The following is a 27,232-nucleotide window of genomic DNA, read 5'->3' as shown; positions in this document are numbered from 1 at the left end:
AATAAAACCTTTGCAATTGGGACAGGGTTTCCCTCTCCCCCAAAGCAAGCCAGTACAGGTTTTCGAGGCAAGGAAGCACCGGAGTGAACGCTGCCAGTTTGTGGGCAGCAAGCAACCATGTTTGTGGGGGTGGGTTTTCCTTCGTCAGCCACGTCAGGGTCCTGTGATGTCATAGCCAGACACGCCCTCCATCGGCGTCTTCACGCCCGGGTCCGGGTGGGGCCTGTTTGGCGGGCGGGGCCGAGCCTCTCAGCGTTCCCTTGGTGCCTTGGGTACGGAGCTCCGGCCCCAAAGAACACGGCATTACACACCTGCGGTAGGCAACCACCGGGAGGATGGTGTGCAAGGCATTGCGATTGGGCCTCCACAGCACTCGTGACAAAACTCCCCCCGAGTCAGAGGTGTGTTTGCCGGGCGATCCTGTCAAGGTGTCGGGCTCGGCCAATCCCGCCGTCAATGCACCGCAGTTCAATGTCAAACAGCTGCCCGAGCGTCTTCATATGGCCAGAGGTGCGCGGGGTAGAGTTTCGGATAGGCCGACCTGCACTGTCAACATACACAGCTCGGGTTGGCGGGGGGGTTTCCGACTCATGCTAGGGCAGGTTGGTCTCTTCATCTGATATGCACGCTATCGATACCTTCCTGTGACGGTCAGCATTGTGCCAGGCTCAGCAGCTTGTCGAGATTCATGATTCGAGGAGCACCCGAATAGCTGACCTGGACCAGATTCGTCCGATCTCACTCTGCTGCATGACAGAGGCCGCCGTGTATGCCCATGAGAGGCGTTATTGCTCCTACATCGTAGATACCACCCAAGAAATGGAGCTGGCCAACGCGAGGGCAGCGGTCTGACGAGAGACCCTGGGCTATACATCTTGCCCCCGTGGATGTACCGATCGTACTGTGTTCCCACTGTCGGGGGCGAGCGAGATGCGGCATAAGCACTCAGACTGTAGCAAGTATACCTACCAGAAATAGACGAACGAGTCGTGAAACTTGTCCTTTTCCCGGGCAATCAAGACTGGGGGCGCCTTCCTCCCGCCCCCCGAGCGAAACCTCCATGTCGTGCTCGATGCTGGCAGGTGCAGCCTTAAGGTGTAACGGAATCATCCTCGAGCCTCTGCCGAGCACAGACAGTAGAGGGTGCACTCGAGCGAAATCGCTGTGAGACCTATACGACACTGCCTTTGGGGGCCCAATCGCGATGTAGATGCAAATACCAACAGGATCGCTCCCCGCGGCACCACCATCCAGCAGACAGGCACATCGGGCGGATTCGATCCAGTCAGCGTCTCAAGACGGAGAAGCATCACGAGGGCGACCGCAGCGTATCCAGCCCTAGCAGATGTAGTGCGACTTGACAGCCAAGAGGGACCCCAAGTTCAGTGTAAGCACAAGCTAGCTCGAAGGCTCCCCCCCAAAAAGAGACCACCAGGAACAAAACCGCTGCAATTGGCAGGACGCTCACTAAGCAATGGCAATTGCGCTACGAGTCCTAGTAGGAAGTCAAAGGATCCAATCCTCTCATCCTCAGAGGATCAGCCAGTGTGGGATGTCCGAGGCGCGGCTCCGCCCTGTCAGCTGCGTGCGGCTGTGCGAGCGGCGGACGTCGGGGGCTACTCGCGCAAATAGTCAGCACGCTGCGCCCGACTCCGGGAACATGACGACCTACTTACCCAGCGCGACGGTATCATGGGGGCGGGCTTCTGCTTATTCTCGGGCTACAATGTGGCACACTTGCGACAACTTCAATTTGGGGTCTATGAGAAGTAGGAGGTGTGGTTGGGGGCGGGCTGAAAGCTCCTGAAAATGTCAGTGAGCAGTCATACCTGAAAAAGGTTGCCACACACATACACATAGGTACGCCGAGTATCACCTATGCGCCCGACAGGCCGCTCAATTCGCGGCCGCCCACCTCCCACCGTCGCGCCTGCAACGCACAGAACGACAGAAAGGGGCCTCCAACGTCCAACGTCCAAAAAACACAAAGCGCACTGCATCGGCCGATAGCAGGCGGCAGCTAAGATGATGGGGTGAACGGGTGAGCGATGCGCCGGCGGAGAATGAGAAGGAGTCCGATGATACCTTCCCCCTCCCCCTCCCCCTCCCCCTCCCCCCTCCTTCGCCCTTCTGATGCGAATGATGATGCCCTCTCCATTCTCTGCGGGGGCCACACCGCACAGGTGGGATCAGACGATCGCGCAACAGTTGTGTTTCCGACCAGAACCCTGCGCAACCGCGGCGGCGAGGAGCCCGGTGTCGATCAAGCGGATAGGCATGCACATCAGTGACGGCAGAGGAGATCTCGCGACATTCTGAAACGGTGATACTCGTGAGCGTGGTGACGATGGCAGGGATAACTAGATGGTACATCAATGGATCATAGGGCGGGGGCCTGAAGCTCGTGCTTGCCACTATGGGGACCTGCGACAACGATGGGCGCATGGAGAGTGGCGGCAGGGTCGTTTGGCGGAGGATGACCTCTCTGGAATGCGATGAATTCTTCAACACCCTGACGTGACGATGTGTGGACACACACACACACACACACACACACACACCCACAAACACACAAACACACAGAGTCTCATTCTCGCTCTGGCGGTACAGTGTAGACGTTTCGGCGACCTTGTACCGCTGCCGACCCACGAGCCGGAGCCAGGCAGGGTGGGCAGAGCGGTCAGCGGCGGCCACAGCGAAGTGCTCGTGATCGGATAGGCGGACGCACCGCAGTCAAGGTCAAGTCCGAACAAAGCGCTCGAGTATTGACTCGCCAAAGTTCTTCGTGCCTTTGTTCTCGTGAAAGAGGGTATAGAACCCATTTTTAGAAATCCCAACGGCCAAACCCGAACGACACCTAAGCCGGGTCAGGACTAGGGGGATCGCAGTAGTGGCCCGCCGCGCTCGTGTCGGCCCCGACGTGTGGCTGGTGGCTGAACGGCTGGAAAGCTGGAGAGCTGTACAGTACAGCTGGAGGACTGGACAGCCGGACAGTGGGCGCGACGCCTGGAAGAGGCTGGAGAAGGTGTGCGAAGAGTGGGCGCGCCTGGAAGAGGCTGGAGAAGGTGTGCGAAGAGTGGCTGGCGCGACCAGAAGTGGGTGAGGTGAGCTCGACGATGGATGGCCTGTGCTCGTCGAAGTCCAGCAGCTGCAGCCAGCTCCTGTCATGACGTGAGCGAGCCCTCTCCACCCACTGCTGCACCGTGGTGGGCACAGAGAGGCAGATGAGGCGGGCAAGCGCAAGTCGACAGAATGGCACGGGGCCCACTGCCAACCTGTCCGAGCAAAAAGACTTGAACCATGATCTGGCGATGCAACGCCATGCATGCGTAGCAACTTTTCCTATGGAGCATTCCTGAACCTCGTGCTTCTGCCACCGTCGGGCGCCAGTGCCCCAAAGTGGCGCCCCCGCAGTGCAAGGAAAGTATCGTAGGTCTGACTACAAAGGAAAGAAAAGTTGAGAAATCGTCGATAGGAATTTTTCATCGCTCCCTCGCTCTGCTCTGATGAGAGGGGCCTGCAGATGCAGGTGAGGCTATCCTCGACCCTGAGCCTGCATGCTGCAAAGAGTCGGGCCTGGTCGGACCCGATGCACTGTGCCAGGGTCAGCAAGCGGCGGCCGATAGGGGGCGGACTGGAACCCCAGCACGGTGCGCGCGCGACCAGGATCGCCCATGGTGCTCTGCGGGTGTTTCGACAAGAACAGCCAGCGCTTCCATTGCTGAGCATCGGTACGAGGGGCACAGAAGGCCCATCTACTCAGGGCGCGCCCCCAGGACCCTATTCTTCATGCCCGCCGTCATGCCGTGGCCAACGCGCCTTTTTCGTCCCGTCTCGCCGAAACCAAACATTCATGCCGTGCACATCGGCCCTGATCTCAAGAGTGTTTTGTCAAGCTTACCCAGGGCACCCGTCAGGGCCCGTGGCCTCGCCCACATCGTACAGCGTCCGTCAGAGAACATCAGACGAACGTCAAGGTGTGGTCGGTCAGGGCCAAGAAGTGTCTGCTGGGGGCCCCCCGAGGCGACGCTGTTTCATGTCAGTGAGGATGACCTGCGCACCCCGGCGCTTGCTGTTGACGGGCCTGAAGGCGAAACTCGAGGGTAAAGGTGGGGGTGCTCTTTGCACCGGGATGCCAGGAGGGATCGGTCAGGTCCATGGGGGGAAGGGCCCAGCTGTGAGCCTATTCTGACAGGTCTTCGTTTTCTTTTTTCCCTATCTTCCCTGTGTCGAACGACAAAGTGACGGGAAAAGGGGAGCCAAAGAGCTTCGAGAGCCAGCAACCTCGACCTCCTCGTTGCCGCAGGGTGGTGACCCAAGAGAAAAATATGGGCTCGACTGGCGGTCAGCGGGGAGATGGGCGGGCGAGAGAGCGCATCGGCATGCCTGGATTGAGCTGTGATTCGTGCAGCACCGAAACTCGGCCGACGAGATGGTGTGGTGGGCAGAGAGCGCCTCGAGGCGACGATGTCGTCGCTCCGTGGCCTCGGTGCACCAGTGAGAGCGCACAGGAGCTCCCCCTTCCTCTTCTCGCCTTTCCAAAGGAGTCGCGAGCGATGCACGGTGCAGGCAGGTACCACGCGGCACAGACACTCGAAATCAAGGGGACGCCAGCACCACGATGCGTCTCGTGCTTCAGAAGACTTCTATCCGTGGGCCCTCGATTTCCGGATCGCGTTGTGCCCGTGCCATAGCTCGAGGCCCATAGCCCATGTCCCACGACCCGCCAACCCACGACTTTCTCAGCAGACATGGGGGAGGCAAGCCGACTACTAGCTGCAGGACATTTTGGAGGGAAACATGGCATGATGCGCATCTACTCGATACTCCGGGCACCACACAGTAGCAAGGGGCGTGTGTGCCAATGTTGAAGGGGACTGTCAAGTCCCGGAGGAGACCAGGGGAAGCTCCGCTGATCGCAATGCGATGGGGTGTTCGTGACCAGAAGATCTCTTCGCCGGCAAGTGGTAAGATGAGTGAGCTCTATCAGTTGAGGGTGAACGGGCGATGAAGGGATCCGTTGGCCGCCGAAATTAGGCGGATCTCACCTCACTGGCACACGCCCACCCACGTACAGTAGCCGGCGAGCATCGGCGGCGGCGGACGGACGTGGGCAGGCCACGGGTTTGCGACTCAAATTGGGATCCAAGTCTGATCATGGCGTGTGAAATCTCCCTGGAAATGATGATGCGGATCTCGCGGCGTTGGGTCTGTGGGCAAACTTTGGAGGGGACTTGACTCGAGCGGGTCACGATGTCGCGCTGGGAAACGAGACAAATTGGGCTGCTTCTAGATTGTGAAGGGCGAGTGCAGTGCAGTGCAGTGAAGCAGGTGCAGCAGCAGCAGCAACAGCGCCTGCTACTGCCGCAAGAGGCCGACCAGCAGCTCCGACGAGGGCAGCGAACCAATGGCTTCCCCTGCGCTAACTGTTTCTGGTCGTCTGATGATCGGGCTGTGGCTTGGGGATGATCATCCATCCCCCCCCCCCCCCCCCCCCCAAGCCATCTTGTTGTATGTCGGTCATGATGATGGTCGTTTTCGCGGCTCTTCGAACAAGTAAGAAGTGAAGCGAGCATGTGGAAGGAATCTGCTGGTCATGAGGAGCGACTGATGGGTGTGCATGCGCCGGTGAACACCGGGAGCATGGACGGTGTTCTCCCTTCTGCTCTCTGGGGACACTTCCCTCAGATCTCGTTTGACAGCACCAGTAGTGGCGGCCGTGAGCAGGCCGCCATGACCATCTGGGCTGGTGCTCATCCCCATCTCTCCATCTCGCCATGACTTATCTCTTTGTTCGCCGAACACGCTCATGCCGACTGCCCACCCCACAGCGCGTCCAATCTATTTGACGAACATTCAATCTTCGACGTGATCGAGGGAGCGCCGACGCGCCGCAACGCGCAAGGAGCTCCCTTTATCCATTCCACTCTATTCAATCGTAGTACTAGGGTGAGAATTGCATGTTTCTTAGATGAAACAGAGGAACACTATCGCTCTCTGCCCACCCCTCTCTTCTCCCACTATCGAGCTGCAGGGCAGAGAACAGGAGGACAGGGCACGTCAGGGCAGGACACCTGACAGGATGGAAGGGGCGGCAGCACTTACTGTAAGGTAAGGTGGTAGGTAAGGTAGGAACAGCACAGTAGCTCTGGGTGGCGGCGGCAGAGCCAGCCAAGGCTGTGAGGGTTAGTTTCGTGGATAGCGCGAACCACAGAGAAGGACCAGCCCCCCTGGCCTGTGCCGTACGAACGCCGACAGGGACACTGTGCGCGAGGTACCTCCTGGACCCCTCCATGGTGGGCCCACTCGTTTGTGCAGACGCTCTGCCGGGGCCCCCCCCCCTCCATGATGCATGCATCCATGCACTTGGCACATCGTCCATCATCCTCTACCCCCAAAGGCAATGAACGGCCCTTGCCCACCGCTATGAACAGCCCTTGCCCACCACCATGACGGGCCACGCTTGCCCAGCCCAGATGCCAGAATGTCGCCAACCCGTACATAACCATGGGGGGCTGCACCTCCCATGCCTCCTACCCCAGTTCCCATGTTCATAACCAAGTCCCAGCCAGAATAAAATATTCATCTGTCCACCGACCCCCTCTTCGACTACTACTATTCCTCCTCCTCCTCCACCCGCAACCATTCCATCTTTCACGATACTATCCTCCTTTCCATTCCACGTCTCGGCTGGTACCACCTCTTCCAACATCCCACCAGTTGGCTGTCGATCAGCCCGTTTCCTTGCCGTGACCTCATACTTCAAGTGAGACCTGCCGTCTCAGGATACACTCTAGCAACCTCTACCGCTTTTTTTCTGCTGTCTCCTGGCTGAGGGACACAATGTCTCTGGTCGACCACACCATCCCTTCTAGGGAGTCCACGCATTCCATAACCCACGCCGCAACCCGCGTCCAGGACGAGCTCCACACCCAGGACAAACAGCCCTCAAATAACGAGTCGTCTGCCCCGTCCGACGTCTCCTCATCCTCTGCCACCCACGATAACGATATCAAGTACCAAGACAACATGCTCGACGAATACTACGACGCCGACGACATCATGGCCACCGAGTCTGTCAAGACCGAGGCGTGCCTCAAGTCTGGAGACGCACCCGCCCTCCCTCCGAGAAGCAATCTGCGATCATCTCGACTCCTGAATGCCTTCACCATGAAGCTTGCCGCCGAGGAACAGACCACGACACTGTCTCGTGCCACACCGCAAGACGTCTATCTCTCGTCCGAAGAGGACGCCTCCTCTTCTGCCGACGAGTTTGACGAGTTCTCCGACTACGACTTTGAATCCGAGAGCGAGGAGTCGACTGGCTCTCCCGTGAGGAGAAAGAGCCACGAGGACACGGCCAAGGTCGTGTCGGTTGTCTTCATCGGCAAGCCCTCGATCATCGACCTCCCTGCTACTCGCCGCTCTGCCTCACCCACTTCATCCCAAGACAGGCCCCAGAGCAGCCTGGGCACGTCGGTCACCGAGCCTTCGCTGCGCCGCCTTTCCATCTCCTCCTCCTCCACCGGCGTCTCCTTCAACCCGACCCACCCGCCCAGGTCAAGCAGCATGTTCGTCGGCGCCATGGCGAAGCAGAAGCCTGCCTTCCTCAGCATTGACCCATACGCTGGCAAGACGTACGAGCAGACGCTGGACGAGGAGCGTGAGTCGGAGCAGCCAGTGACGCCTCGCACACCAACAGCCATCCTCAAGAGGGGACTCAGCATTGTGCGCAAGCGAAGCAAGCCCGCTCTCAAGGATCAATTCAACTCGGCCTCGACTGCATCTCTCCCCCTTGAGACCAAGGAGCAGGCATCACCCGCCGCCACCGGTCCCATCAGTTACAACGACATTATGAAGGCCGCCAAGAGGAATACTCGCGACTCGGCGCTCATGTCACCAGTCTCTCCTGCTGCTTCTTCCCCCGTCTCGTCAACAGGCAAGAACAGGATACTGAGCAGCTTCCACAGGAGGAAGAGCATCAAGGCATGATCGTCGCCTCGACAAGGGTCTTGACGGCGACACGCAGAAAAAAAAAAGGAAAACACAAACAAGCATCACCACTACCACATACTTAATCGGATATTTGCATTTGGTCACGAATCTTTGGCGCGGCGTTCTCTGTTGGGGACAGGGCAGGGGGGTGGGAGACTGATTTACCGGCGTTTCACAGTCTGGTCCCGCGGTACAGGGCAGACAGGCAGGGTGATGGGCCCATCACTGGGGGCGACGGCGCTTGCGGATACACATACTTACAATCCTTTGTTCTTTTCCCATTGTCTTGGGACACCAGCGCCGTTGATTCGGACGGGCGGTGAAATGCAGATGCAACCGGGGCGGTCAGACTGCCCCGGAGACGGGTCTCCTGGCAACAAGCCAAGCCAGGGCATTAGGTCGAGGGGACGAAAGACAGCTGCTCACAATGATACCAATCACGTTCTTTTTCCTACACATTGGCGCTTTTCATCTTTGATCGTGTCTTGCCTCTTGTCTCGTTCCATGTGAAGTGATGTCTCAGGCAGGCGAACGCCACGGGTGTCATGGGAAGCGTTTGGCACGCAAGACGGGCCGCCTGCGGTTCTGACGTTACACTGGCATAACCTGCTTCACGGGTTTTCGATTTGGACCCCAATACACGATGCAGCATGTCATTCTGGAGGCTGCACGATGCAGGAACATGGCTCCTGGCTGGGGAACACCGAGCTTCCCTTACCCCAACCTGGGGGGAGGGCCAGGCCGGACGAGGTACCGCACGGTGAGATGTGTGCACTGACTGCGCGCTGCCTGCCTGCCGCACGCGGCACGCGGCACGTCTGTCTGTCTGTCTGCCTGTCTGTCTGTCGCCTGCGAGGTGACATTGCCGATGGAGTGCCCAGGGTGTGTGGTGACGGGCTCGGCACGCCAGATGACTGAAATGCGCAGCGCCCGTCTTGTCTTCATTTCAACTATCGGTGGCTGTCGTCTCGTTTCCCCAGGCGACAGAGACAGGTGTTGGTTTGGTGCTCGATCGCCCCCCCCCCCCCCCCCCTGGCCATTGTGTTGTGTCCATCTACGTTTGGATGGGTGCATGTGCATGCGGACATTGTCTGCCTGACAGCATTCCCGGTGCTGACGGTGGGGCCTTATTCATAGATATGAAGCAGCCTTGTTCTTTTTTCTTCTTCTGGGTGCCAGCGTTGTCTCGTCGCGGGGCGAGGAGGCGGGCGGCGCGCGCAGAAAGATGGGTTTACTTGTCTCAACGCCATATGTAGGGAGGGCCGGGAGAGGCTCTTTTTTGAACCGGTTCGCAGATTTTGGCTGGGAAACGGGAACCTCAAGGACATGAGACAGATCATGAGTAGGCAGGCTTGTGTGTGTGTTATATCGAGTTCTTTTGCAAATGGTGCTGTCAGATGCGGCATCGTCATGGTCACCATGGTGCTGCTGCTCCTGCTGCTGCTGGCTGTGCGTGTGTTACTTTGCTTCATGTTGCGATCGTTCCTGATCGGCTCTGCTACCGGGCTGGTCCATCGGGCTAGTGCAGAGCAGCGTCCACCGCACAGGCCTCTGTACTTTTCATCTTGCCGCTCTCTCTCTCTCTCTTTCTGGGTGCTTGCAGTGCCTTGCGCCGCGATGCCTGGCAGGCCTGCCACGGGCACAGAGATCCCACTTCGCATTAAGCTTGTTGACCGTGGTACGGGGTCGGTGCTTTTGGTGTCACGGAGCAGCTGCTCTTTCGTATCGGCCGTCCTCTTTCCACTGTGCTCAGTGACAAGAGAAGAAGAGTGGCTCCCCTAACATAACGCCGGCCGGCGCACCTCACGATGGCCATCTAGCGGCCCGGGCTCAGGCGGGAGATCATATATCGTTTTCATTATTACCTGTTCAGACCGACGGTTGCAGGACCCCCTCGACGACCAAGGCGTCCCGTGTTCGGTCTTGGGATTGATTTTTCTGCCTCCCCTCTCTTTCTCCCTCTCGTTTCTCTTACGTGAAGGGCAAGGCACGGAAAGCAAGAGAGAGAGGGGAAAAAAAAAATTGACGCCGGTCCTGTCATATCCACACGACACGCCGCCAACGGAGATTTATTGGCACAAATGTCTGTGCATAACGTGCAATGGCGTTGTGCCCGTCCGTGAGCCGTGTTTCCTATCCACATGGCAGAACAGCCGCCTTCGGTCATGCCAATTTGGAAAGAAAGAAAGAAAATGACTTGAATAGGGGGGGCGCGCCAGATGAGATCCGCTTCTCGGTGAGAGTCGGCCGGCCGGTCGGATACTAGGGGAACAATCATGAGTGACCTGTCGACCCTGTGCTTCTCAAACCACGCCATGCCAGCCTGCACGCCTCTTTCGCTTGCAGACGATCCATCCTGCTCTTGGCGTCCTGGCGGACAGGACATGTTTGAAGAGATGGCCAGGGACAACAAAAATCCCCGTCAAACGTGCAGGGTCCCCCTTCGTCTCTCGGCCGGAGTCGCAAACGAAAACCGATCGCCGTGCCGAAATGAAGGTGTCGGTGGACGACGCCCAGGGTGGGACTCTGTAGGTTGTTGGTCCTGTGCGGTACGGGGCCTCTGTTCAGGGGGGGACCCTTGGCGACGGGAGAATCCCTACCCACCCCTGTGCGTCCTTGAATGTGGGGGAGGCGATACGAAGCGGACATTGGGCGTTGGTCCTCTCGTGCCCGTTTCTTCTCTTCTTGAGAAAGGGGGGGCGGCCTTCGTTTCGCATTGAGAGACGGCGCGGGCTTCTGGAAGGATTGGGCAGATTGGGGAGATTGCCCACCAGACTAAAAGAAGCACGTGTGGTGTTCGGCTCAAGGAGGAGGAAGTCTTCTGTCGTTTGGGAATCGCGAAGCCTCTTTTTTGTTCTGTTTCCCTCACCGCTCTGTGAGAGATTCAGGGTCGATCGATTTATCCCGCGTCGGTCATTTGAGACTTGGCCAGATCGGAAGATTGACGCGGGCTGCGTCGCTCGGAGAGAAGAGGTACCGCGGGCGGGCTCGCGCCATGTTCGGCGGCAGAGGCTCCTTTTGTCCTGGCTCCCCTATTAAGGACGCCTGGTTGACCTCCTCGATAGATGTCGTGCAGCAGACGGCGATCTTCATCTTTGCCCTGGTACATGCCCGCACAGTATCACCGCCATGGCGGCGTCCATGTCACCATCTCCAGTCTGGAAGCGCAAACAAAGGCCATGGGGGTAATCCAGTTCCATGCCAGCATCATGTGCGGCGCTTTGCAGCAGCCAGCCGGCAGCCCCTTTCCACTTTAAAAAGAAAACGAAGCCATTCGAAGCCATTCACGATGAGGGTAGCAAGCCATTCGCAATGAGGGTAGCAAGGGCGCGGGCTTCAGCACAATAATGCCGAGTGGCAGTCCAGCGTGAGGCACCTTGGAGGGGTATCTTGATGGCTCCAGAGCACACCACACCTCGCCGCTAACCCCGTGACTCTATATCGCGGAGCCCCGACCTCCGCTCCGACCACGGCCCGGCTGTGGAGCCCGCAGCGCCGTATGCCCCGGCATAGCAAAACGCCCAACAAGCACAAACGTATCGCAAAGACGCAAACAGATGCAATAAAACTGATCATTATAGTATCCAGTATTGTTTTGACGAAAAAAAGTCAATCCCTTCCATGTCGTCGACGCTGAGCTAATCAGCATTCCACATCTGCCAGCCTCCCTCCCACCTTTGTTTGCCACGAACACACTGAGTACATGTATGAGCAGCATCATCATTCCTACCTTTGCCAACCCGCATCCGTCAACACCCAACCTCCAGGTCCACGCATCTGTCGGCGCGACTATTTCGATCCCCAGCCTTGTCAAAGAGCAATACCACCGTTCCATGGGGACGAGAAAAAGATACATCCCCAGCCCCCCGCGCCAACTGTGCTCACTGTGCACGCCAGAGCCGTTGCCCCTCCCCCATATCACCATCTGGGCCTCCCCGGATCGTCTAGGGCTCGCATGATCCAAGCTTCTCGGCCATCCGACGCATGGCCCAGGCCACAGCTCGCGTCCCGACCAGCTCGATGCGGCTTTCCGCCCTGAGCAGGCTCGCGTGGTTCTCCCTTGTCCAGCGCAGCCTCTAGACCCAGCTGTTCGGTCGGCGCAAGGAGCGAAGACCTCGAGAACAAGGCGAGCGGGAACAGAACAAAGAAACATGATCGAGTGGGGTGAAAGCTGCCCTGGGGGAGGATTGAAGATGGGGGCGGCGGCAAAACTCTAAAAACGCTTGTCTTTCAGAGGGGGATCCAGCCCCCCCAGGCGGCGAGCGCCGCTGGTCGATCATCTGCGGAAGGGGCATGGGCTTCCCGTGCGGTAGAGGGGAAATCCAGGTGGTCGGGACCCTTTGGAAGGTGTCTTTCAAGTCAGGCCCCAGGTCCCCCCGAGCGAGCTGGTTGCGCCGGATCCGGAACATGTGGTGCTGAAAGATGGTTGGCCGAGGGAGGGCGGTGGCGGCCTGGAACGTGGACGCGGCTCTTGGAGGCTGATGGGGTCAGGATATGCGCGAAGTGGTAGGGCGAGAATTTTGGTCCCCTTTGTCCCCCTCGACTGGCGATTTTTCGTCAATGGCGGATAGCGTCAGACCGACCCGACGTCGCTTCGCAACCTCCCAAATGGGCAAGGGCAGTGACTACAGGGCATGGCCTGGAGGCTAGAGAGGTTGAGATGAGTCTGGTGTGGGAGTGGCTGCTCTCTCTGGCTGCCTGTCGAACCATGTTCGTCAAGTGGTCGGACTCGTCGCGGAGGCATCATCCGGACTTCCAAGGTATCCCTTGATGGGTGTGGGGGATTGAAGTTGCGGCACGACTGCGAAGCAAGTGCTCAATTTCTGATGCTCGCCAGCGTGATATCTCGACAGGTCCATTGAGGAGTTGAGTGGCTGTGATATTACGGCGTGTTTTACGATGGCCTGGATATCACACATACTGTGGGCAACAGGCTTGTCTTGCGGCTCTTGTGACATTCTCTCATTGGTCGCCATGACCGCCAGCGTAACAGGCCATGGTGCCTGCCAGTACGAATATCACATAAACGTTTTCCCGGTCACAAGAGAGAAGAACCGCAGCCGCTTGGTTGATGCTGTCTGACGAACAGACTATTGAGTCTCCAAGGTTGTCATTTGTTTTAGAGGGCGTGGAGATGCTCGGCTTGTTATTAAATGTGCAATCATGGGCACGTACTGCGAGACAAATCAACGAAAAAACAACGCCTACATCAGGCGCAATGATCATTTTCATAGCATATATGATACATTTCAATCCGAGTACGAGCTGTTAAGCACGGCGGTTTTTTTGCCTCCTGCTGCCAAGTTTCCATATTCGCCGTCGAAGTCATGTCGTCCTCGTCAAGGCCGGTGTAAGGAGTCGCAGAACGCACCTCAGCAGGACGAAGACATGGCCTTCCACTGACAGCTACTGTATCCACTCGAACTTAATGAGAGACTTTCGACTCTTTCAAAAGTGGGGTGTTATAACAGGCCGGCTTCACTCCAGTGACAACCGCACAACTGCACAACTCGTGTCCAACCTCAAAAAAATGAGGAATACCAAAAAACATACAACACCGAGGATTCGCTGGTGGTCACCCACCCAACTACTAGTTCAGCCCTTACTGGTTTATCGATGGGAGAGCGGACGGGATCCCGAGCTTTCCAGTAGGTATGGTCGTATGTGCTGGATCGTGGCGGAACGGCGGGATATGATGCCTCGAAGAGACGGAACGACGAGGACGGTCTGACACCCCATGGCCGTGAGCACAGAGCGAGGCACGACGGAGAGACAGAAGAAGCATGGTTGAAGAGAAAAGAATAAGAGGGTATCATAATGTAGAACGTCCGGCACACGAGCAACTGCTGGGCAGGCCTTGCTCTCGAGACCACTAAAGCTGCCCCAAAACTCACGCAGCCATCTTGCAAGCCTCAAGTGGCTCGCTTTTTTCTCTCCTAAATGCCACAGCGTCCTGGGCTTCCAGACTAGGGACCTTAACGAAAGTTGCCTAGCTGCCTCGAGGCCGTCCCCGGGGCCGCCCGCGACCTCGACCGCGTCCGCCCACGCCTCGCATGCCCCGTACGACGCCCCGGCCGCGGATGGGCCGCACGACAGGCACGTTGGGTATATCACCGTCGCTGCTGTCATCGTCACTTTCTGAAGCTGGCAGCGAACCGCTGAGACGCCGTGGCGCGTCGTTGTCTCCACCTTCAAAGTCCGAGTCCGAGTGCGAGCCGAGGCGAACGATTGTCGGCTTCGAATTGACCGGCAGCTGGGGTGGCGGGGATGGCTCCGGCTCGCGCGGTCCAGGAAGCGATTCGACAGACGGAGAGCGCGACGGTGATTCCACCTGGAAGTCTTCATCCTCGTCTTCGTTTTGCCGGCGCCGGCCGTCCGTCGCAGGCTTCGCCTCGAGGGGGGGCGCCAGGTCCGTCTCGGGGAAGACGTCGTCGGAGGGCACAGGAGTCTTGTGCGCCGCGCCTGCGTCGCCCGGGGCCGTGTCCGTCGGCATGGATGCGCGCGGCGTGATCGAGCTCCTGCTGGCGATCTTGCCTCCCCTAGAGTTGCGAAGACCACCGCGGTTTCCGATCTTAAACTTCTTTCCGCGGGCTGCCATCCGCTCCGCCATGGACATCTGTGTTGAGGCTTTGGCAGGGGGTGTTTCCTGGGGTTGTATCTTACGGGGCCGGCCACGGGGACGCTTTACGCCTGGTTCGGCAGCTGCAGGCTTCGGTGCAGGCTTCGGCGCAGGCTTCGGTCCGCTCCTGGCCTGGCGAGCTGCTGACGGCTTGCCAAAGTCACCATCATCGTCTTCTTTCTCCGCTGAACCATGTGCCGACTCGGCTCCTGAATCGTCACCAAGGTCCACTGCCTTGGTGGCGGGCAGCTCGTCAAGGTCCAGCATCTCAGCATCCTCAGCGAGTTCCACGCCAGATCTGCGGTTCGCCCTCGCAGCGCGTCTGCGTGCAGCAAGCTCGGCTGCCGAGGGACCAGCCGGCTGATCGGGGCTGCCTGTAGCTTCCACAGCATCGGGCTTCCCCGATCGCCGTCCGGGACCTCTACGTTTTGGCTCGCCGTCATTCCCCATGGCTTCATGCCCGCCCGACGTAGTCTGCCCGAGAAGTTCGCGAACGGCACCCGAGGCCCCAAGCAAGGGATCATCTGGTTCTGCGCCAAGCACCGGCGGGTCGACGTGCTCGCGTGGCTTACGTGGACCTGGGTGTGTTTCCCATGCTGGTAGCACATCATCCGGGTCTTCCACCAACGGCTCGTCAGCCTCCGCGTACGATACCATTGGCTTTGCATGGCGAAGAGACGGCACATTGGCTGGGAAAACAGGTTGCTTATGCCTTCCGGCCTGGTCTTCGGCCTCCTGCGTCAGTTGAGCTGAGGGCTCGACAGACTCGTCCTCCGGCATTGTCGTGTCCGCAGCTGAGGCATCGGCGCCGAAAAGGGCAGGGTCCATGGAAGACATCTCAACGTTATTGTCTTTTCTCCTTTTTTTGTGAGATTTGGGCCCCGCAAAGTCGGGGTCAACCTCGTCCTGCTGCTTAGCCCTTCTCTTCTGAGCGCGAAGCGCCTTTTTCACGACTTCAGCGTCTTCATCAAATACCAAGGCATCGGCCGAGGGCATCTGGAAATGATCGAAAAGAATCTGGTCAGGTCCGTTGTCTTGGTCGTAGTAACCCATACCGAGCATGCGCTGTCCGCCGAGCATCACGGGATCCGGGTAGGCAGAATCATCGCCCAAGTCAGCAGTCATCATGGTTTCATCAGGGTCTAGTAAAATGGTTGGCGGGTCAACTTCATGATGCGCGTCGTTGGGATCTGGGACGTTCGGGTCGATATACTGCTGGCCTTCAAAAGCGTGACTCTGGTCGCCGTAGCCATTGATGAGCTGATGATCATGGCCAGTCTGCGGCATGGAAGTCGTGGTGGCATTTGCAATGGCTTCTTCGGCCGCCTGCCCAATGCTGTCCTGGGCCTTGGCCGTATCCGCTTGCTCGCGAAGGTTCTTCATTCTCTTGCTGTCAGTCGTGCGGCCATCTTCACCCATGGCCTTGAGCCAGTTCAAGTTGTGGACCCTAAAGTCGACAAGCAGTTCGATGCTTCGGTCATCTGCGACAGCCTTGGTGTCGTGGCCGAGAAGAGTGTTCTTGGGCATGTACGGGTCGCCGAGCTGGACGCGCCGGCACGCACCGCAATTGCAGATGCCCAAACACTTGGGACACAGCCAATTCTCGTTCTCCAGCACTGTTTGCGGCATCATGTCGAAAGCACGATAGAGTACGCCGTAGCAGTAGCTCTCCTTGCACTGGGGATTGCTGCAGTCGTGGACGCGGAAGGCGTAATCCTTGTGGCAGCACACATGGCATCGCTTGAGATCGCCCTTCTTGGCCTTTCGCTTGTACTTTTTCTTCTTCTTCTTTGGCCGGCCCTGGTCGTCGAGGTCTGGTTCCTGTTCCGACTCGCTCGGTACAATCTCTGCCTCGGGCTGTGAAATGTCCTTGAAAGGGCGTCGCTTGAGTGCTTCCTGGCAGATCTGCGCTGTGGACTTTTTGCCCTGGCGGGTTCTTGCAACCTCGAGAGGCTGCGGAGACAGCTCCATGTCGACAAATCCGTCGTTCTTGATGACCACGGTCCGAAACGTTTCGTAGTCAGTCACCAGAGCATTCCAGTCAAACTGCTCACACCACGTCAGACCAGATTGGCACATGCAGGATCGTCCCATGGCATAGCATCCCATGCAGACATCGTAGGCATCCTCGTCACCCGTGACGAGGGTCCTCACGCAACTCTTGCAGGTGAGGAAGCGGTTGAAGATGTTGCAGCGGCAGTAGGAGCAGATGACGCATGAGTCGAACTCGACAAATTCGACGGCTGTCTCCTTTGTCGCAAACATTTCGTCCGTCATGATCTCCGTGAATAGGCCGAAAAGATGTCGGAAGTCGCGGGTTAATTGCTGAAAGCGCGGCGAGGAACGGAACAGCTCCTGACTGAAGCCTTCGAAGCCAAGCATGCTCATCTCGTTCTTTTCCTCTGCCTCCTGCAGCTGTTGATGATACTTTTTGAGGGTGTAGTAAATGATGGCCTTGTTCTTGTACTGCTCGTCGCGGCAGACAAGCCGGGCCTTGGGCAGGGCCTCGTGCAGGGCCAGGTCGAGGGTCTCGGCGGTTGTCCTGTTCCAGGCGACCTTCATCGTGCGCGTGCCACGGTTCCAGACCTGGTGTGGTGCGAGGGGCGGGATGAGGATGAAATCGCCTGGTCTCTGGTCAACAATGTAGACCGGAAAGGTGGCCTTCTTCCATGCATTGATCTGGGCAAAATGCTTCTCAATCTCCACGTCGTGACCCAGCATGGAGAGAAAGTACTCCCGGACCACCTCGCGGTCCTTGGTCTCGGTCATGAACCAGACGGAGCTTCCTGGCTTTTCTCCGTGTTCGTCGCTGGAAGCCTCCACCATGATGTTCTGTCCCAGACTCGCGCACATTTCTCTGTGGGCGGGTGTATACGTGCCCTCGTGGCCGATGTAGCACATGAGGTTCTGCGCCCTCATCTCCTCGGGGAGGCTGGACATGAGGTCTCCAGCGCAAGCCGCGGTAGCCTCGGATGCGCCGCCCAAAATGCCGTCGTTGCGCGTGCCTCCGCCTCCTCTCTCCGTGATGTTCTCATTCATGTAAAAGAGGCTTGGCGGGATGACCTTCTGCAGTTGCTCTTGCCACTCGGGGGGGCAGTCGATGTCCTTGAGATACAGTCGCTGTCGGCGCTCATCGCGGTAGTTGCTGGGGGTCCACTGGTTTGTGAGCTGTTTCATGGATCGCAGGTAATGTCCGGTCGTCATGGGAATGTCGTTCCCAGCTCCGATGTCGCGAACATTCTCTTCTGGAGCACCTGTCAGCATGCTGTCGCAACCAAGGTGGGCGAGAGGAAACGACGACCTACGTTTCTTGTCGTACGTCGCCTCGAGCCAGTCTCTGCTGAAGATGTCGCGGGGCAAGACGTCATTCCAGCCTTCAATGACCAGAGGCTTGCCGCCGTTGATGACTTGAAGCATCACCAGCTTCTCAAACTCCTCGGGGCCCAGATTGCGGATCTGGCGGGTCGAGATGCGAAGGACCCATTCAAAACTGGCGCATCGATCGACCAAGGCGTAGAGGTCCAAGTCCGGCGATATAGGGTCGAACTTGGCCTGGGGATGCATCGAGGTTGGCATCTTGAGCGTCGAGTGGGGGGTGGGTAGTCCGGTCACCACATCACAGGAGGCTGGGCGTGCTGACGATGTGTGTCGCCTGGTGGCACTTGTGCACAGATCTTTGTGTTCGTGTGTACTATCGACGCGTCAAGTGGTGTTCCAGCAGGCCATCTGATGTCGTGGTGATATTTGCGACAGGCTGCAATGCGATCACAGGTCGAGAATAAAATGGCAGTTGACGTTGGCGCGTCACGCAGGAGGTGTCTTGGGAGACCGAAGACCAATGGGAAATGCTCCCGGTAGTGGTTCAGCGGGGTGCAGGCATTAGCAGGGGCCCCTTAGCCCAGAGCCAGTACCTTCTCAGGTACAGAGGCACCTTAACTTGCCTACCTAGGTAGGTACCTAGGTAGGTACCTAGGTAGGCAAGGTAGGTAAGGTAGGTAGGTACCTTGGGTGCCTGGGTGCCTAGGTGCCCGTTAAGGTGGTACCTTGGTGAGGCACGTACCTGAGAATGGTGGTTCCTTCCATGTAAGGGGGGAACGACCCAGAGGCAGACACGTTGTTCACCCAAATGACTTTTTGAACATCAAATCGACTTCATGGTGTTGCGACAGGCACTAGCACTGATCATCAGCATACTCACACACCAAACGAATTCTCGGTTCATGGCCAGGATGTTTCCATAATCATGAGCTATCTATCGAAATAAGGCAACCCGAGCTCGCACCATGCATGCGCTCAGGAAAAAGCACCAGAACACATACGTCTATGTCTCCTCCAACCTCGGACATTGACTGTCTCGTACTGACCAGTGCATACCAATCACCTTCCTTACAGGGCAGCAACCAGCCCGACACCAGCCAGAGCCGCGACGGTCCAGACAGCCGTCACGCCTCCCGCAGCCCCCCAAATGCCCGCAGAGCGCATCGCCGACGCACCGCTCTCCTCGACAGGATCGGTGCTCCCTCCGGTGGTGCTGCTGCTGGGGGCGGCGCTGTTGGTCTCGGCAGTGCCCTTGTTGAAGAGGATGACGGCAGGCGTGCCCTTGACGCCAACCCACGGGCCATCTGGGTAGTACTCCTCGTCTGGTCCCTCCGGCCCAAAGGTGTACGCAGCAGTCGACGGCTCACCGTACGTCTGGTCGGGATCGGGGATGGGGAAGTAAAAGGTCTGGGTCGTGGTGGTCCCCTGATAGTCCCAGGTCACCGTCGATGTTGTTGACAGATATATTTCCGTTGCGGATGCTGACCCCGAGGCGAGGGGTGTAGAGCTTGTCACGCAGCCGGTCGAGCCAGCGAGCTCGGAGACGGGGAAGCTGGTGTGGCACGTATCCATCTGCAGGTTCATCGTGTGACCGCTGTTCGGGTGCGGAACGCACCTTGTCAGCCCTCGGCTTCGTGCTTGTAGATCGGTGGGTTCAGGGAGGAAGGAGGCAGTGGACGTACCTGGGGCAGCAGATGATAGCCGTCTCCCGCGGCTCAAGGGCGGACGTGATTTGGTTGGCGAGAAAGTTGCCCGGCGGCATGGCGCCCTCCGGCTCACCGAACTCCGTGAACGCCGGAGCAAACGCGCCGGTGACGCTGGCCGAGCCGTTGAGGGCAGCCGCCACGCCAGCCGTCTCCCACCCCGAAGGACAGTGGTAGCCGGGCGAGTTGTAAAAGATGGGCAGTCTTGCCTCGGCGGTTGGCGTTGGTTCGGCCGCTGCACTGGAGAGCGATGTCCAGAGTTCATCCCACTTTTCGCCAAGCGGCAGACATTCGTTGTCACGGGGTCCTGTCTCGTTGCGGCATTCGCCTACAACAGCCCATGGCCATGCCGGAAGACCAGAAGGAGCAGCACCTTTCAAGCCAAAGTCGCTGGTCGCACAAGATTCTGGGGCGGTGAAAGTGGTGGTCAGAGGCCCGACGTTGATCAAGGTCAACAGGTTGACAACGGAAGAAGGCATCGTAATGGCTAGGCAAATAGATGATAGAGGAAATTAGTATTGGTGAATGAGTTCAAAGGGTGTCTCGATGCTCTCGGTGTAAGAAGCTTGCTGTGCACAATGTGAAGAAGTGTATCTACAAGGTCCATGGTCACGATGTCGTCGGCGCCAGATCCCCCCTTTATAGCGCAACTTGCTACGAGCCCATGTTCACGATGAGGCCTCTCTGCTTCGCGCTGCAGCGGCCGAGATGCGGCACGGTTTAGGCAGCGCACTGCGCCGACACCCAAACGGCCACGCTCCGCCTCGCAGGCCTCGCAGGGCCTCCTCAGTTGGCCATGGGGGAAATGAGCAGTGTGTAAGGTGGCAGTCGTGCCCCAGCATTTGTCGCCCGATCTGGCGCAATCTGGGGGTTGCCAAGGCTTCCTTTTTTCTTCAGTTTAGTCTTCTTGTACAAAAGTTCCTGTAATTCCGCGGGGCGCGTTGCTTCGCACTCTGTGTACAAGCCACCACCAGCCGCGCCTTTCTTACATGACCCCAGCAGCCGGTGCTGTCGTGAGCTCATTCTCCTGGGGCGGCGGGCCTCATAATGGCGGTCAGCACTTCAAGAAGCCAGGGATCCAGTTGCCCGTACGGAGCCACGGTCCGGGCTGCACAGCAATCGGCAGCAACAGCCGTTCGTCTCGTGCGATCGAAGAGTGAGGCGCAGCCTGTTATAGGTGTGCGTAGTCTCGTCAGGGAGGCATCCGTCGGCGCAACCAGCCCCTCTCGATTGCCATGCAAGGCAGTCGTGTGACAGCCAAAGGCATGGACATGGACTTGCTTTCAGTGCTGCATTCATTCTGATTCACGATGGCCAGACGAACAACAAGCCCTGCAATGGCTCCGAATCGGTGATGGGGCAAAACAAGACAGGATGCTCTGCGGTCAGAGTCTGAGCCTTCAGTCAGCTCCGAAACAGGCAGGACGAGTTCTCGTTGAGTTTCATGAACTCTTGAAGGAGCCAAATCTCATGAAGGAGCCGAATCTCATGAAGGAGCCGAATCTCATGAAGAAGCCGAATGTCTTGAAGGTGCCGAGATTTATGCGATATCTTGGTTCGTGGCGCGTTCTAGCTCTGGCCAGGTAAGGTACGATAAGAATGGAAACCCGCAAAGTCGTTGGCACGGACCACTTCGTCGATTTGGGAGCGAATGAGCAAAGTCCATACCATCAACATTTTTGACCAAAACGGACCTTGGTGATACACGATTTCACTTCACAACCGTCACCGGCTTGCGTGTGCTCACTTCAGTCTGGCTGGGGGGGCGATGAACGGTTCTCTCCTTCTGTACATGTACCGGTAACTGTGAGTGGCTCTTCTCCGCCAGATCCCCCTCCAGCAACTGACATTGATGAGCGTTGTCTTGAGAATGGTTAGACTCCCTGTGAGTCCGGCGTGGGCGGCTCGCGGACTACAAGCTCGCGCGTTTTCACTTTCGTCTGGGAGAACACCCGCCAGTTTGGCACTACGGCCATACAGGAAACCCCAGACAAGCATTGTTCAACGGACCCTGAACTGTCCGCCGGCGCTCGTTTCTCTCACCCCGGCAAGATGTGCTACCACTGTTGTCACCCCTGACAGCTCACCAGTTCCCCTGGCTGAGCCCGTATACACGCCGCCGACGGCGGGCATCCTCTCTGTTCTGCCGAAGTCATGGGTCCCCTACGCAGAGCTCATCCGTATCGACAAGCCGACCGGCACCTACTACCTCTTCTTCCCCTGTCTCTTCTCAACCCTCATGGCCGCACCGATGGCCATGCCCATGGCCAGCCCCCTGTCCGTCCTGGGAACGACCCTCCTCTTCTTCTCCGGCGCTCTCATCATGCGCGGCGCCGGTTGTACCATTAACGACCTGTGGGACCGCAACCTCGACCCTCACGTCACTCGCACGCGCTTCCGCCCCATCGCCCGCCGCGCTGTCACGCCTTTCAACGCTCTCGTCTTCACCGGTGCCCAGCTGTTCGCGGGTCTCGGTATCCTCCTCTCCTTCCCGCTACAGTGCCTCTACTACGGTGTCCCGAGCCTCCTCTTCGTCGCCTCGTACCCCCTCGCCAAGCGCGTCACCTACTACCCTCAAGCCGTTCTCGGCCTGACCTTCTCCTGGGGCGCCTTCATGGGCTTCCCCGCCCTCGGCGTCGACCTGCTCGCCAACAGCGCGGCGCTGACGGCCGCCGCCTGCCTCTACTCGTCCAACATTGCCTGGACGGTGCTGTACGACATGATCTACGCCCACATGGACATCAAGGACGACGCCAAGGCGGGCATCAAGAGCATCGCCCTCAAGCACGACGCCGACACGAAAAAGGTCCTCACGGGCCTGGCCGCTGTCCAGATTGGCCTGCTCGGCGCCGCAGGCGTTGCGGCCGGGGCTGGCCCTGCCTTCTTCGTCGGCAGCTGCGGCGGCGCGCTCGTGACGCTCGGCATCATGATCAAGCGCGTCAACCTCAAGAGCGTCAAGGACTGCTGGTGGTGGTTCGTCAACGGCTGCTGGATCACCGGCGGCGTCATCAGCATGGGCCTCGGCGTGGACTACGCTGTGCGGTACGCCGCCGACGACGAAGACAACAAGGCGATTGTACACTAGATGCGATAGACCTGTGAACCCTTTGTGACTGTAATGTATCACGTTGTACCTGTACATCATAACCACGTCTGCTTCTCTCGTTCGTCATTCATCACCATCCATGGCACGTTCAATATGATCTCGTCGCCGTGCAGAAGCAAAATTTCCGTGCCTGGTGTTCAATTGTGACACCTCGCCACAAGCAGGTGGACGTTTATGATCTTGTTTCATTCATCGACCAAATGTCTGCCTTCCGAGAGTATCAGGACCGTGACCGTATGATCCATGCCCAATGCAAAGCGTGAACTCCAAGTGCCGAAATTTTCCGTTTCTCCTTCCACACGACGACCCTTGCGAGCCGACCGTTTACGAACGGGGCTTCTCCTTCTTCTCCTTCCACAGGGCGAGCAGACCGACACCGGAAACCTTGACGACCTTGAAGCGAACACCGGGGATATCACCCTTGGCCTTGCCCTTGCGACCGAAACCGGCGAGCAGGACCTCGTCGTTCTCGTCGACGAAGTTGAGGCAACCGTCGTTGGGGACTGGAGAAAGGTGTTAGCAATCATGTCGTGCGCAACGATGAGGATGTCCAGGTCACGCCACGCCGACGGGCGCGCGACTCTCCCCGTTTTCCTCTCGTCCCTCGGACCGTGGAGGTGTATCATACCGAAAGCGGTGACCTTCTTGCCGTTCTTGATCAACTGAACACGGACACACTTGCGAATGGCCGAGTTGGGCTGCTTGGCCTCGACACCGACCTTCTCGAGGACGATGCCCTTGGCGTGGGAGGAGCCACCGAAGGGGGAGGACTTGAAGGCGGTTCCCAGAGCACGCTTCTTGTATCCCAGATCCGCCCAGCGCTGGTCCTTCCTGTTGAGGCGCAGCTTGCGCGCCGCGTTGAGTCCACGAGCCATGGTTGCTGCGGCACCGAGATGTTAGTGATTTTTTGCTCTTGTGTGTGGTGGCTTTTTTCGCCCTCCTCGTTGTTGGAAGATGTGATGCGAGACGGGGCGGCGGCGATGACAAGGGACAGAAATTCGATCGTTCGGGAGCAATCGGTGCAGAGGAGGCGACTGGCGTTCGACAGGGCGTGCGTACGTACCGATTTAGTGAGGTATCGCGGGTGATGACTTGATTGATGGGTGGTGACTGGGCGTAGGCTGCGAAAAGTCGGGATACTGGGAGCTTTCGTCGCTGTAGCGGAGCCGAGAGGAAATTCTGTAGGGTTTGACGACCCTAGAGGGGTGGCTTGGGCGAAGCGGGTCACGTGCATGATAAGATAAGGCAGGGTCAATGATGCGGAGAGTCGGTCGACGGTGCGGATCCCTCAGCTCACCGTTCGTCATCCAATCATGGCAAGGACTTGTCGCTACTCTTGCAGCCGACATCCAACCCCAACCCCATCATCGACCGGAACCTCTTCCCAGTCCCCCACCTCCCGTTCCCTATGCGATGCAGTCGAGTTTCAGCAAGGTGACTAGCTCGTCAACGTCGGATCGGGCTTGGGACGTGACGGGTGATGTGCAAAACGGCGGCACGCCCCCGCTGAACAGGACGAAGAGCAAGCAGCGGGACCCTCCGCCCGCGCTGTTCCTCCATCCGTCACCCGCTGCGTCGCATGTCTCGATCCCAGGAATCCCCCTTGCGGCCACCACCTCGGCCGGCGTGTCTTCTCTACCTCAGCAGCAAGCGGCCTCGCACCAGCGGAATGGATCTCTCACAGTCTCGGCGCCCTCGGTCAACCGGCCGACCGTCGCTCTGGGTAAGCAGGACAGCGTCCGCAGCGCCACCGACAGGACAGATGCCTTGTGGGCCGAGATGCAAGCCACTCTCGAGGAGGTTGAGCTCTCTGCGTCAGGCGGAACGCATGTGTTCGGGCCCGATCATGATCGTAAACTGGCGGACCTACGGGCCGCGCAGATATCGCTCGCGCAAGCCTGGGCGCGCAGCGAGGCCGACGATGCCATCGGCGTAGGCCACCGCGATCACGGCGCTTTCTCGGCGGCTGGCGCCGACGAGGTCAGGAACCTGAAGGGTGCGGTCCTGGGTGACACGACCACCGGGAAGAGTGGTGACGGGACGGATGCCGGCCGCAGCACGGCGGGAACGGGCAGCGCAAGGCCTGGAAGTAGCGGGATGGGCACGGAGCGACTGGGCGCTAAGCTCGAGGAAGAGACCGAGGCCGACATTCTGCTGGCAAGGAAGCGACGTGAGGCGAACGATCAGTATTTCCAGCGGGTCAATCGAGGTGTGCTGGACGTCGTTGCTCGGCTTGAAGAGGTTGCTGTCGGCATGAGAGCCGTTGAACAGGAAAGCAAGGATATCTGGGGAGAGACTGAGAGCGCCCCGGGGAGCCTGAGAACCTGAACGATTCCAAATTCAGCATTGCGTAGGCGCTCAGGAGTTTGAATTGGGGTCTGTCTTGCTTTGTAGTCTTCGTCCTCTATTCAGATCTTCCATTCCTGAACGTGTCTGTTGCTGGAGTACGCACTCATTGACTCGACCCATCCCTTCGACAGCTTAGTCTCATACGGCAAAAGCCTAACTTCCATAAAGTGTGCATACCAGTGTTCCTTCTCCTCCAACTATTATTGCCAGTCAGGTGTACCTTGGCATCCTGGTGTCTGACTTGGCATCACAGCCAGTCCGATACACATACTGGCCATGTCCAACAGACCTTGAGGATCTGAACGGGTAGCGCACTCTAGCACAGCGCAGCAGCAGCAGCTGCCGAACGGCGAGCGACGTGTGACATGTAACCGCCAGAAAGGTGTCACTAAAACATCATCCAGAGTGGCATAACATCGCCAGGAGCAATACAGACGAGGTATCTGAGTGTATTGAAAGGAAATATCCGAGTAGAACTGGCTACTTCATCTCCCTTCCCCGAAGCACTGACAAGTGAATCAAGTGCGAAGCCATAACCCATTCATAATGTGACCAGAGAAACCAAACGCCGACATAGTCCGAATTGAGGGACAGCTGCAAAAAGGAAGCTCTCTCTGAAGCTCAAGCAGTCTCGCAGTCGCCGAAGGTGTTCTCGCCGGAGTAGGTAATGTAGAGGAAGCTTCAAATGTAGTTAGTCCCTGAACCTGGACAGTGAGGGGGATGGAGAAACGTACCCGTCCTCGTCCTTGTGCTCCTCGTAGATGCTGCTCATCAAGGCAGCCGTGGGTGGCAGGACCTCATCGACGAAGATGAAAATGGCCTTCTCCGGGGAGAGCTTGATACGCTTCCGGATGACGTAGACGAACTGACCGACGGTCAGGTCCGCGGGCACCAGATACTTCTTCTTATCGATGGTGGCGATGTCGGACTTTTCCACCTTCTCGCAGATGACCTGTTGAGAGCGCGGTCAGCTTTGCTTTGCTTCGCAATGAGAATGGCCGTCGCGGCTAGGCACCAGTGATGATAAGACGGTGCTTATCAGTCGATGGTCGAGGCCGACGATGCCCGCCCATGCACGAGATGGAAGGTCGACACAGCGACAAATACCACGTTGTCGCCTGGCAGTATCGACTGAGAAATAGAACAGAGGAGACTACATACAGGAATACGGTCCGAGTACTTCTGACGAATGCGCTCGGCCTCAGCCTTACGCTTCTCGAAGGGGTGCTCGTCCTTGAACTTGGATCGCATACTGTCGGTTGTGGTTGGGTTCGTTGCCGCTGTTGACAGGTCCGTCGATCAAAAAGGGTGCAGCAGAAGGGTTTATATATGATGTCGTGGTGATGACTGATGGTGTCGGAGAAAGATGTAGAAGAGAAGGTTAGGTAGAAGAGGTACGTTTGCGAAGGGGAGAGGTAGAGTTGGGTTGGTTGCCGCCTGGGACCTGGACGACCTGAAGGGGCGGTGTTCACTGAAGGCGGCAGGCGGGCGGCGCGGGGCTGGCAGGTGACTAATTGCAAAGCTAGTCCAGATCCGATCTGGTGCGGGGATATTGGTGAGTGGTCACCAGCACCAGCACCGCTGCCTGGCGAAGCGGTGCCATTGTGGCAGCTGGAATGGGATTTCGAATTACTATCAAGCTTGGCTGCCAGCTGGACTCGTAGCGTCGACTGAATGACTGCATTCTTTCACGAAATACGCCTCTGTAGGCCTCCAAGCCTCCCCGAGGATAGCGATATGAACGACGCATTGTGCACAGACCCCACGCTGGTGGACCGAGGATTGCATAGGGGGGTGGCGGCTTTGAGTGCTCGTGAACCGTCAAAACGAGGCAGCTGACTCTGGGGGGAGTCACCGGTTTGGAAGCCTGCTGTCTCCACGGGATCTAGCATAACATTGACGAGGCGTCGATGTGCCATCATGGAGCATCACAGTGTAGGTTTTTGTTTGCTAGCCTTGGATGGGGTTTTCAGCGAAGCAGAGCAGGCATACATTCGAGCCGTTTGATGCATGTCGATGCATGCATGTCATTCATGGCCTCGTCGCACTCACACCATGAGAACTCATGGCCGTGACACAGTGACGCAATCAGAGATGGCCTGAGGGGTCATTCGTGCTTTCGGTACGTACTGTGCCCGCACC

At 58.1% G+C, this 27,232-nt stretch overlaps 8 protein-coding genes across 8 annotated transcripts; 3 read left to right on the top strand and 5 right to left on the bottom strand.

Annotated features, from left to right (window-relative positions):
* Window positions 1-2,857: 2,857 nt before the first annotated feature.
* D7B24_007509 (uncharacterized protein) lies at window positions 2,858-4,159 on the bottom strand (the record flags this gene model as incomplete). The annotated part of the gene is made up of 2 exons (XM_028641618.1): window positions 2,858-3,161; window positions 4,062-4,159. 2 exons carry the CDS (start codon window positions 4,157-4,159, stop codon window positions 2,858-2,860), a joined length of 402 nt encoding a protein of 133 aa, XP_028498743.1.
* Window positions 4,160-6,843: 2,684 nt separating this feature from the next.
* On the top strand, window positions 6,844-7,992 carry D7B24_007508 (uncharacterized protein; the record flags this gene model as incomplete). Its single annotated transcript, XM_028641617.1, has 1 exon — window positions 6,844-7,992. The coding sequence occupies one exon, from the start codon at window positions 6,844-6,846 to the stop codon at window positions 7,990-7,992; it is 1,149 nt and encodes a 382-aa protein (XP_028498742.1).
* Window positions 7,993-13,984: 5,992 nt separating this feature from the next.
* D7B24_007507 (uncharacterized protein) lies at window positions 13,985-18,190 on the bottom strand (the record flags this gene model as incomplete). Its single annotated transcript, XM_028641616.1, has 2 exons — window positions 13,985-17,859; window positions 17,920-18,190. The coding sequence occupies 2 exons, from the start codon at window positions 18,188-18,190 to the stop codon at window positions 13,985-13,987; spliced, it is 4,146 nt and encodes a 1,381-aa protein (XP_028498741.1).
* An 810-nt stretch (window positions 18,191-19,000) lies between these two features.
* Window positions 19,001-20,114, bottom strand: D7B24_007506 (uncharacterized protein; the record flags this gene model as incomplete). Its single annotated transcript, XM_028641615.1, has 2 exons — window positions 19,001-19,526; window positions 19,615-20,114. 2 exons carry the CDS (start codon window positions 20,112-20,114, stop codon window positions 19,001-19,003), a joined length of 1,026 nt encoding a protein of 341 aa, XP_028498740.1.
* An 895-nt stretch (window positions 20,115-21,009) lies between these two features.
* On the top strand, window positions 21,010-22,720 carry COQ2 (Para-hydroxybenzoate--polyprenyltransferase, mitochondrial precursor (PHB:polyprenyltransferase); the record flags this gene model as incomplete). The annotated part of the gene is made up of 2 exons (XM_028641614.1): window positions 21,010-21,218; window positions 21,616-22,720. 2 exons carry the CDS (start codon window positions 21,010-21,012, stop codon window positions 22,718-22,720), a joined length of 1,314 nt encoding a protein of 437 aa, XP_028498739.1.
* Window positions 22,721-23,065: 345 nt separating this feature from the next.
* Window positions 23,066-23,616, bottom strand: RPS23 (40S ribosomal protein S23; the record flags this gene model as incomplete). The annotated part of the gene is made up of 2 exons (XM_028641613.1): window positions 23,066-23,244; window positions 23,370-23,616. The coding sequence occupies 2 exons, from the start codon at window positions 23,614-23,616 to the stop codon at window positions 23,066-23,068; spliced, it is 426 nt and encodes a 141-aa protein (XP_028498738.1).
* Window positions 23,617-23,995: 379 nt separating this feature from the next.
* D7B24_007503 (uncharacterized protein) lies at window positions 23,996-25,069 on the top strand (the record flags this gene model as incomplete). Its single annotated transcript, XM_028641612.1, has 1 exon — window positions 23,996-25,069. One exon carries the CDS (start codon window positions 23,996-23,998, stop codon window positions 25,067-25,069), a length of 1,074 nt encoding a protein of 357 aa, XP_028498737.1.
* Window positions 25,070-25,711: 642 nt separating this feature from the next.
* Window positions 25,712-26,341, bottom strand: ATG8 (ubiquitin-like protein atg8; the record flags this gene model as incomplete). The annotated part of the gene is made up of 3 exons (XM_028641611.1): window positions 25,712-25,769; window positions 25,825-26,042; window positions 26,252-26,341. 3 exons carry the CDS (start codon window positions 26,339-26,341, stop codon window positions 25,712-25,714), a joined length of 366 nt encoding a protein of 121 aa, XP_028498736.1.
* Between the last annotated feature and the right edge of the window lie 891 nt (window positions 26,342-27,232).

The sequence above is a fragment of the Verticillium nonalfalfae genome (assembly GCF_003724135.2).
Source record: "Verticillium nonalfalfae strain VnAa140/NRRL 66861 chromosome Unknown scaffold_6, whole genome shotgun sequence".
Lineage (NCBI taxonomy): Eukaryota > Fungi > Ascomycota > Sordariomycetes > Glomerellales > Plectosphaerellaceae > Verticillium > Verticillium nonalfalfae.
The sequence above is the reverse complement of the archived record's forward strand: the minus strand, read 5'-3'. Positions and strand labels throughout refer to the sequence as shown.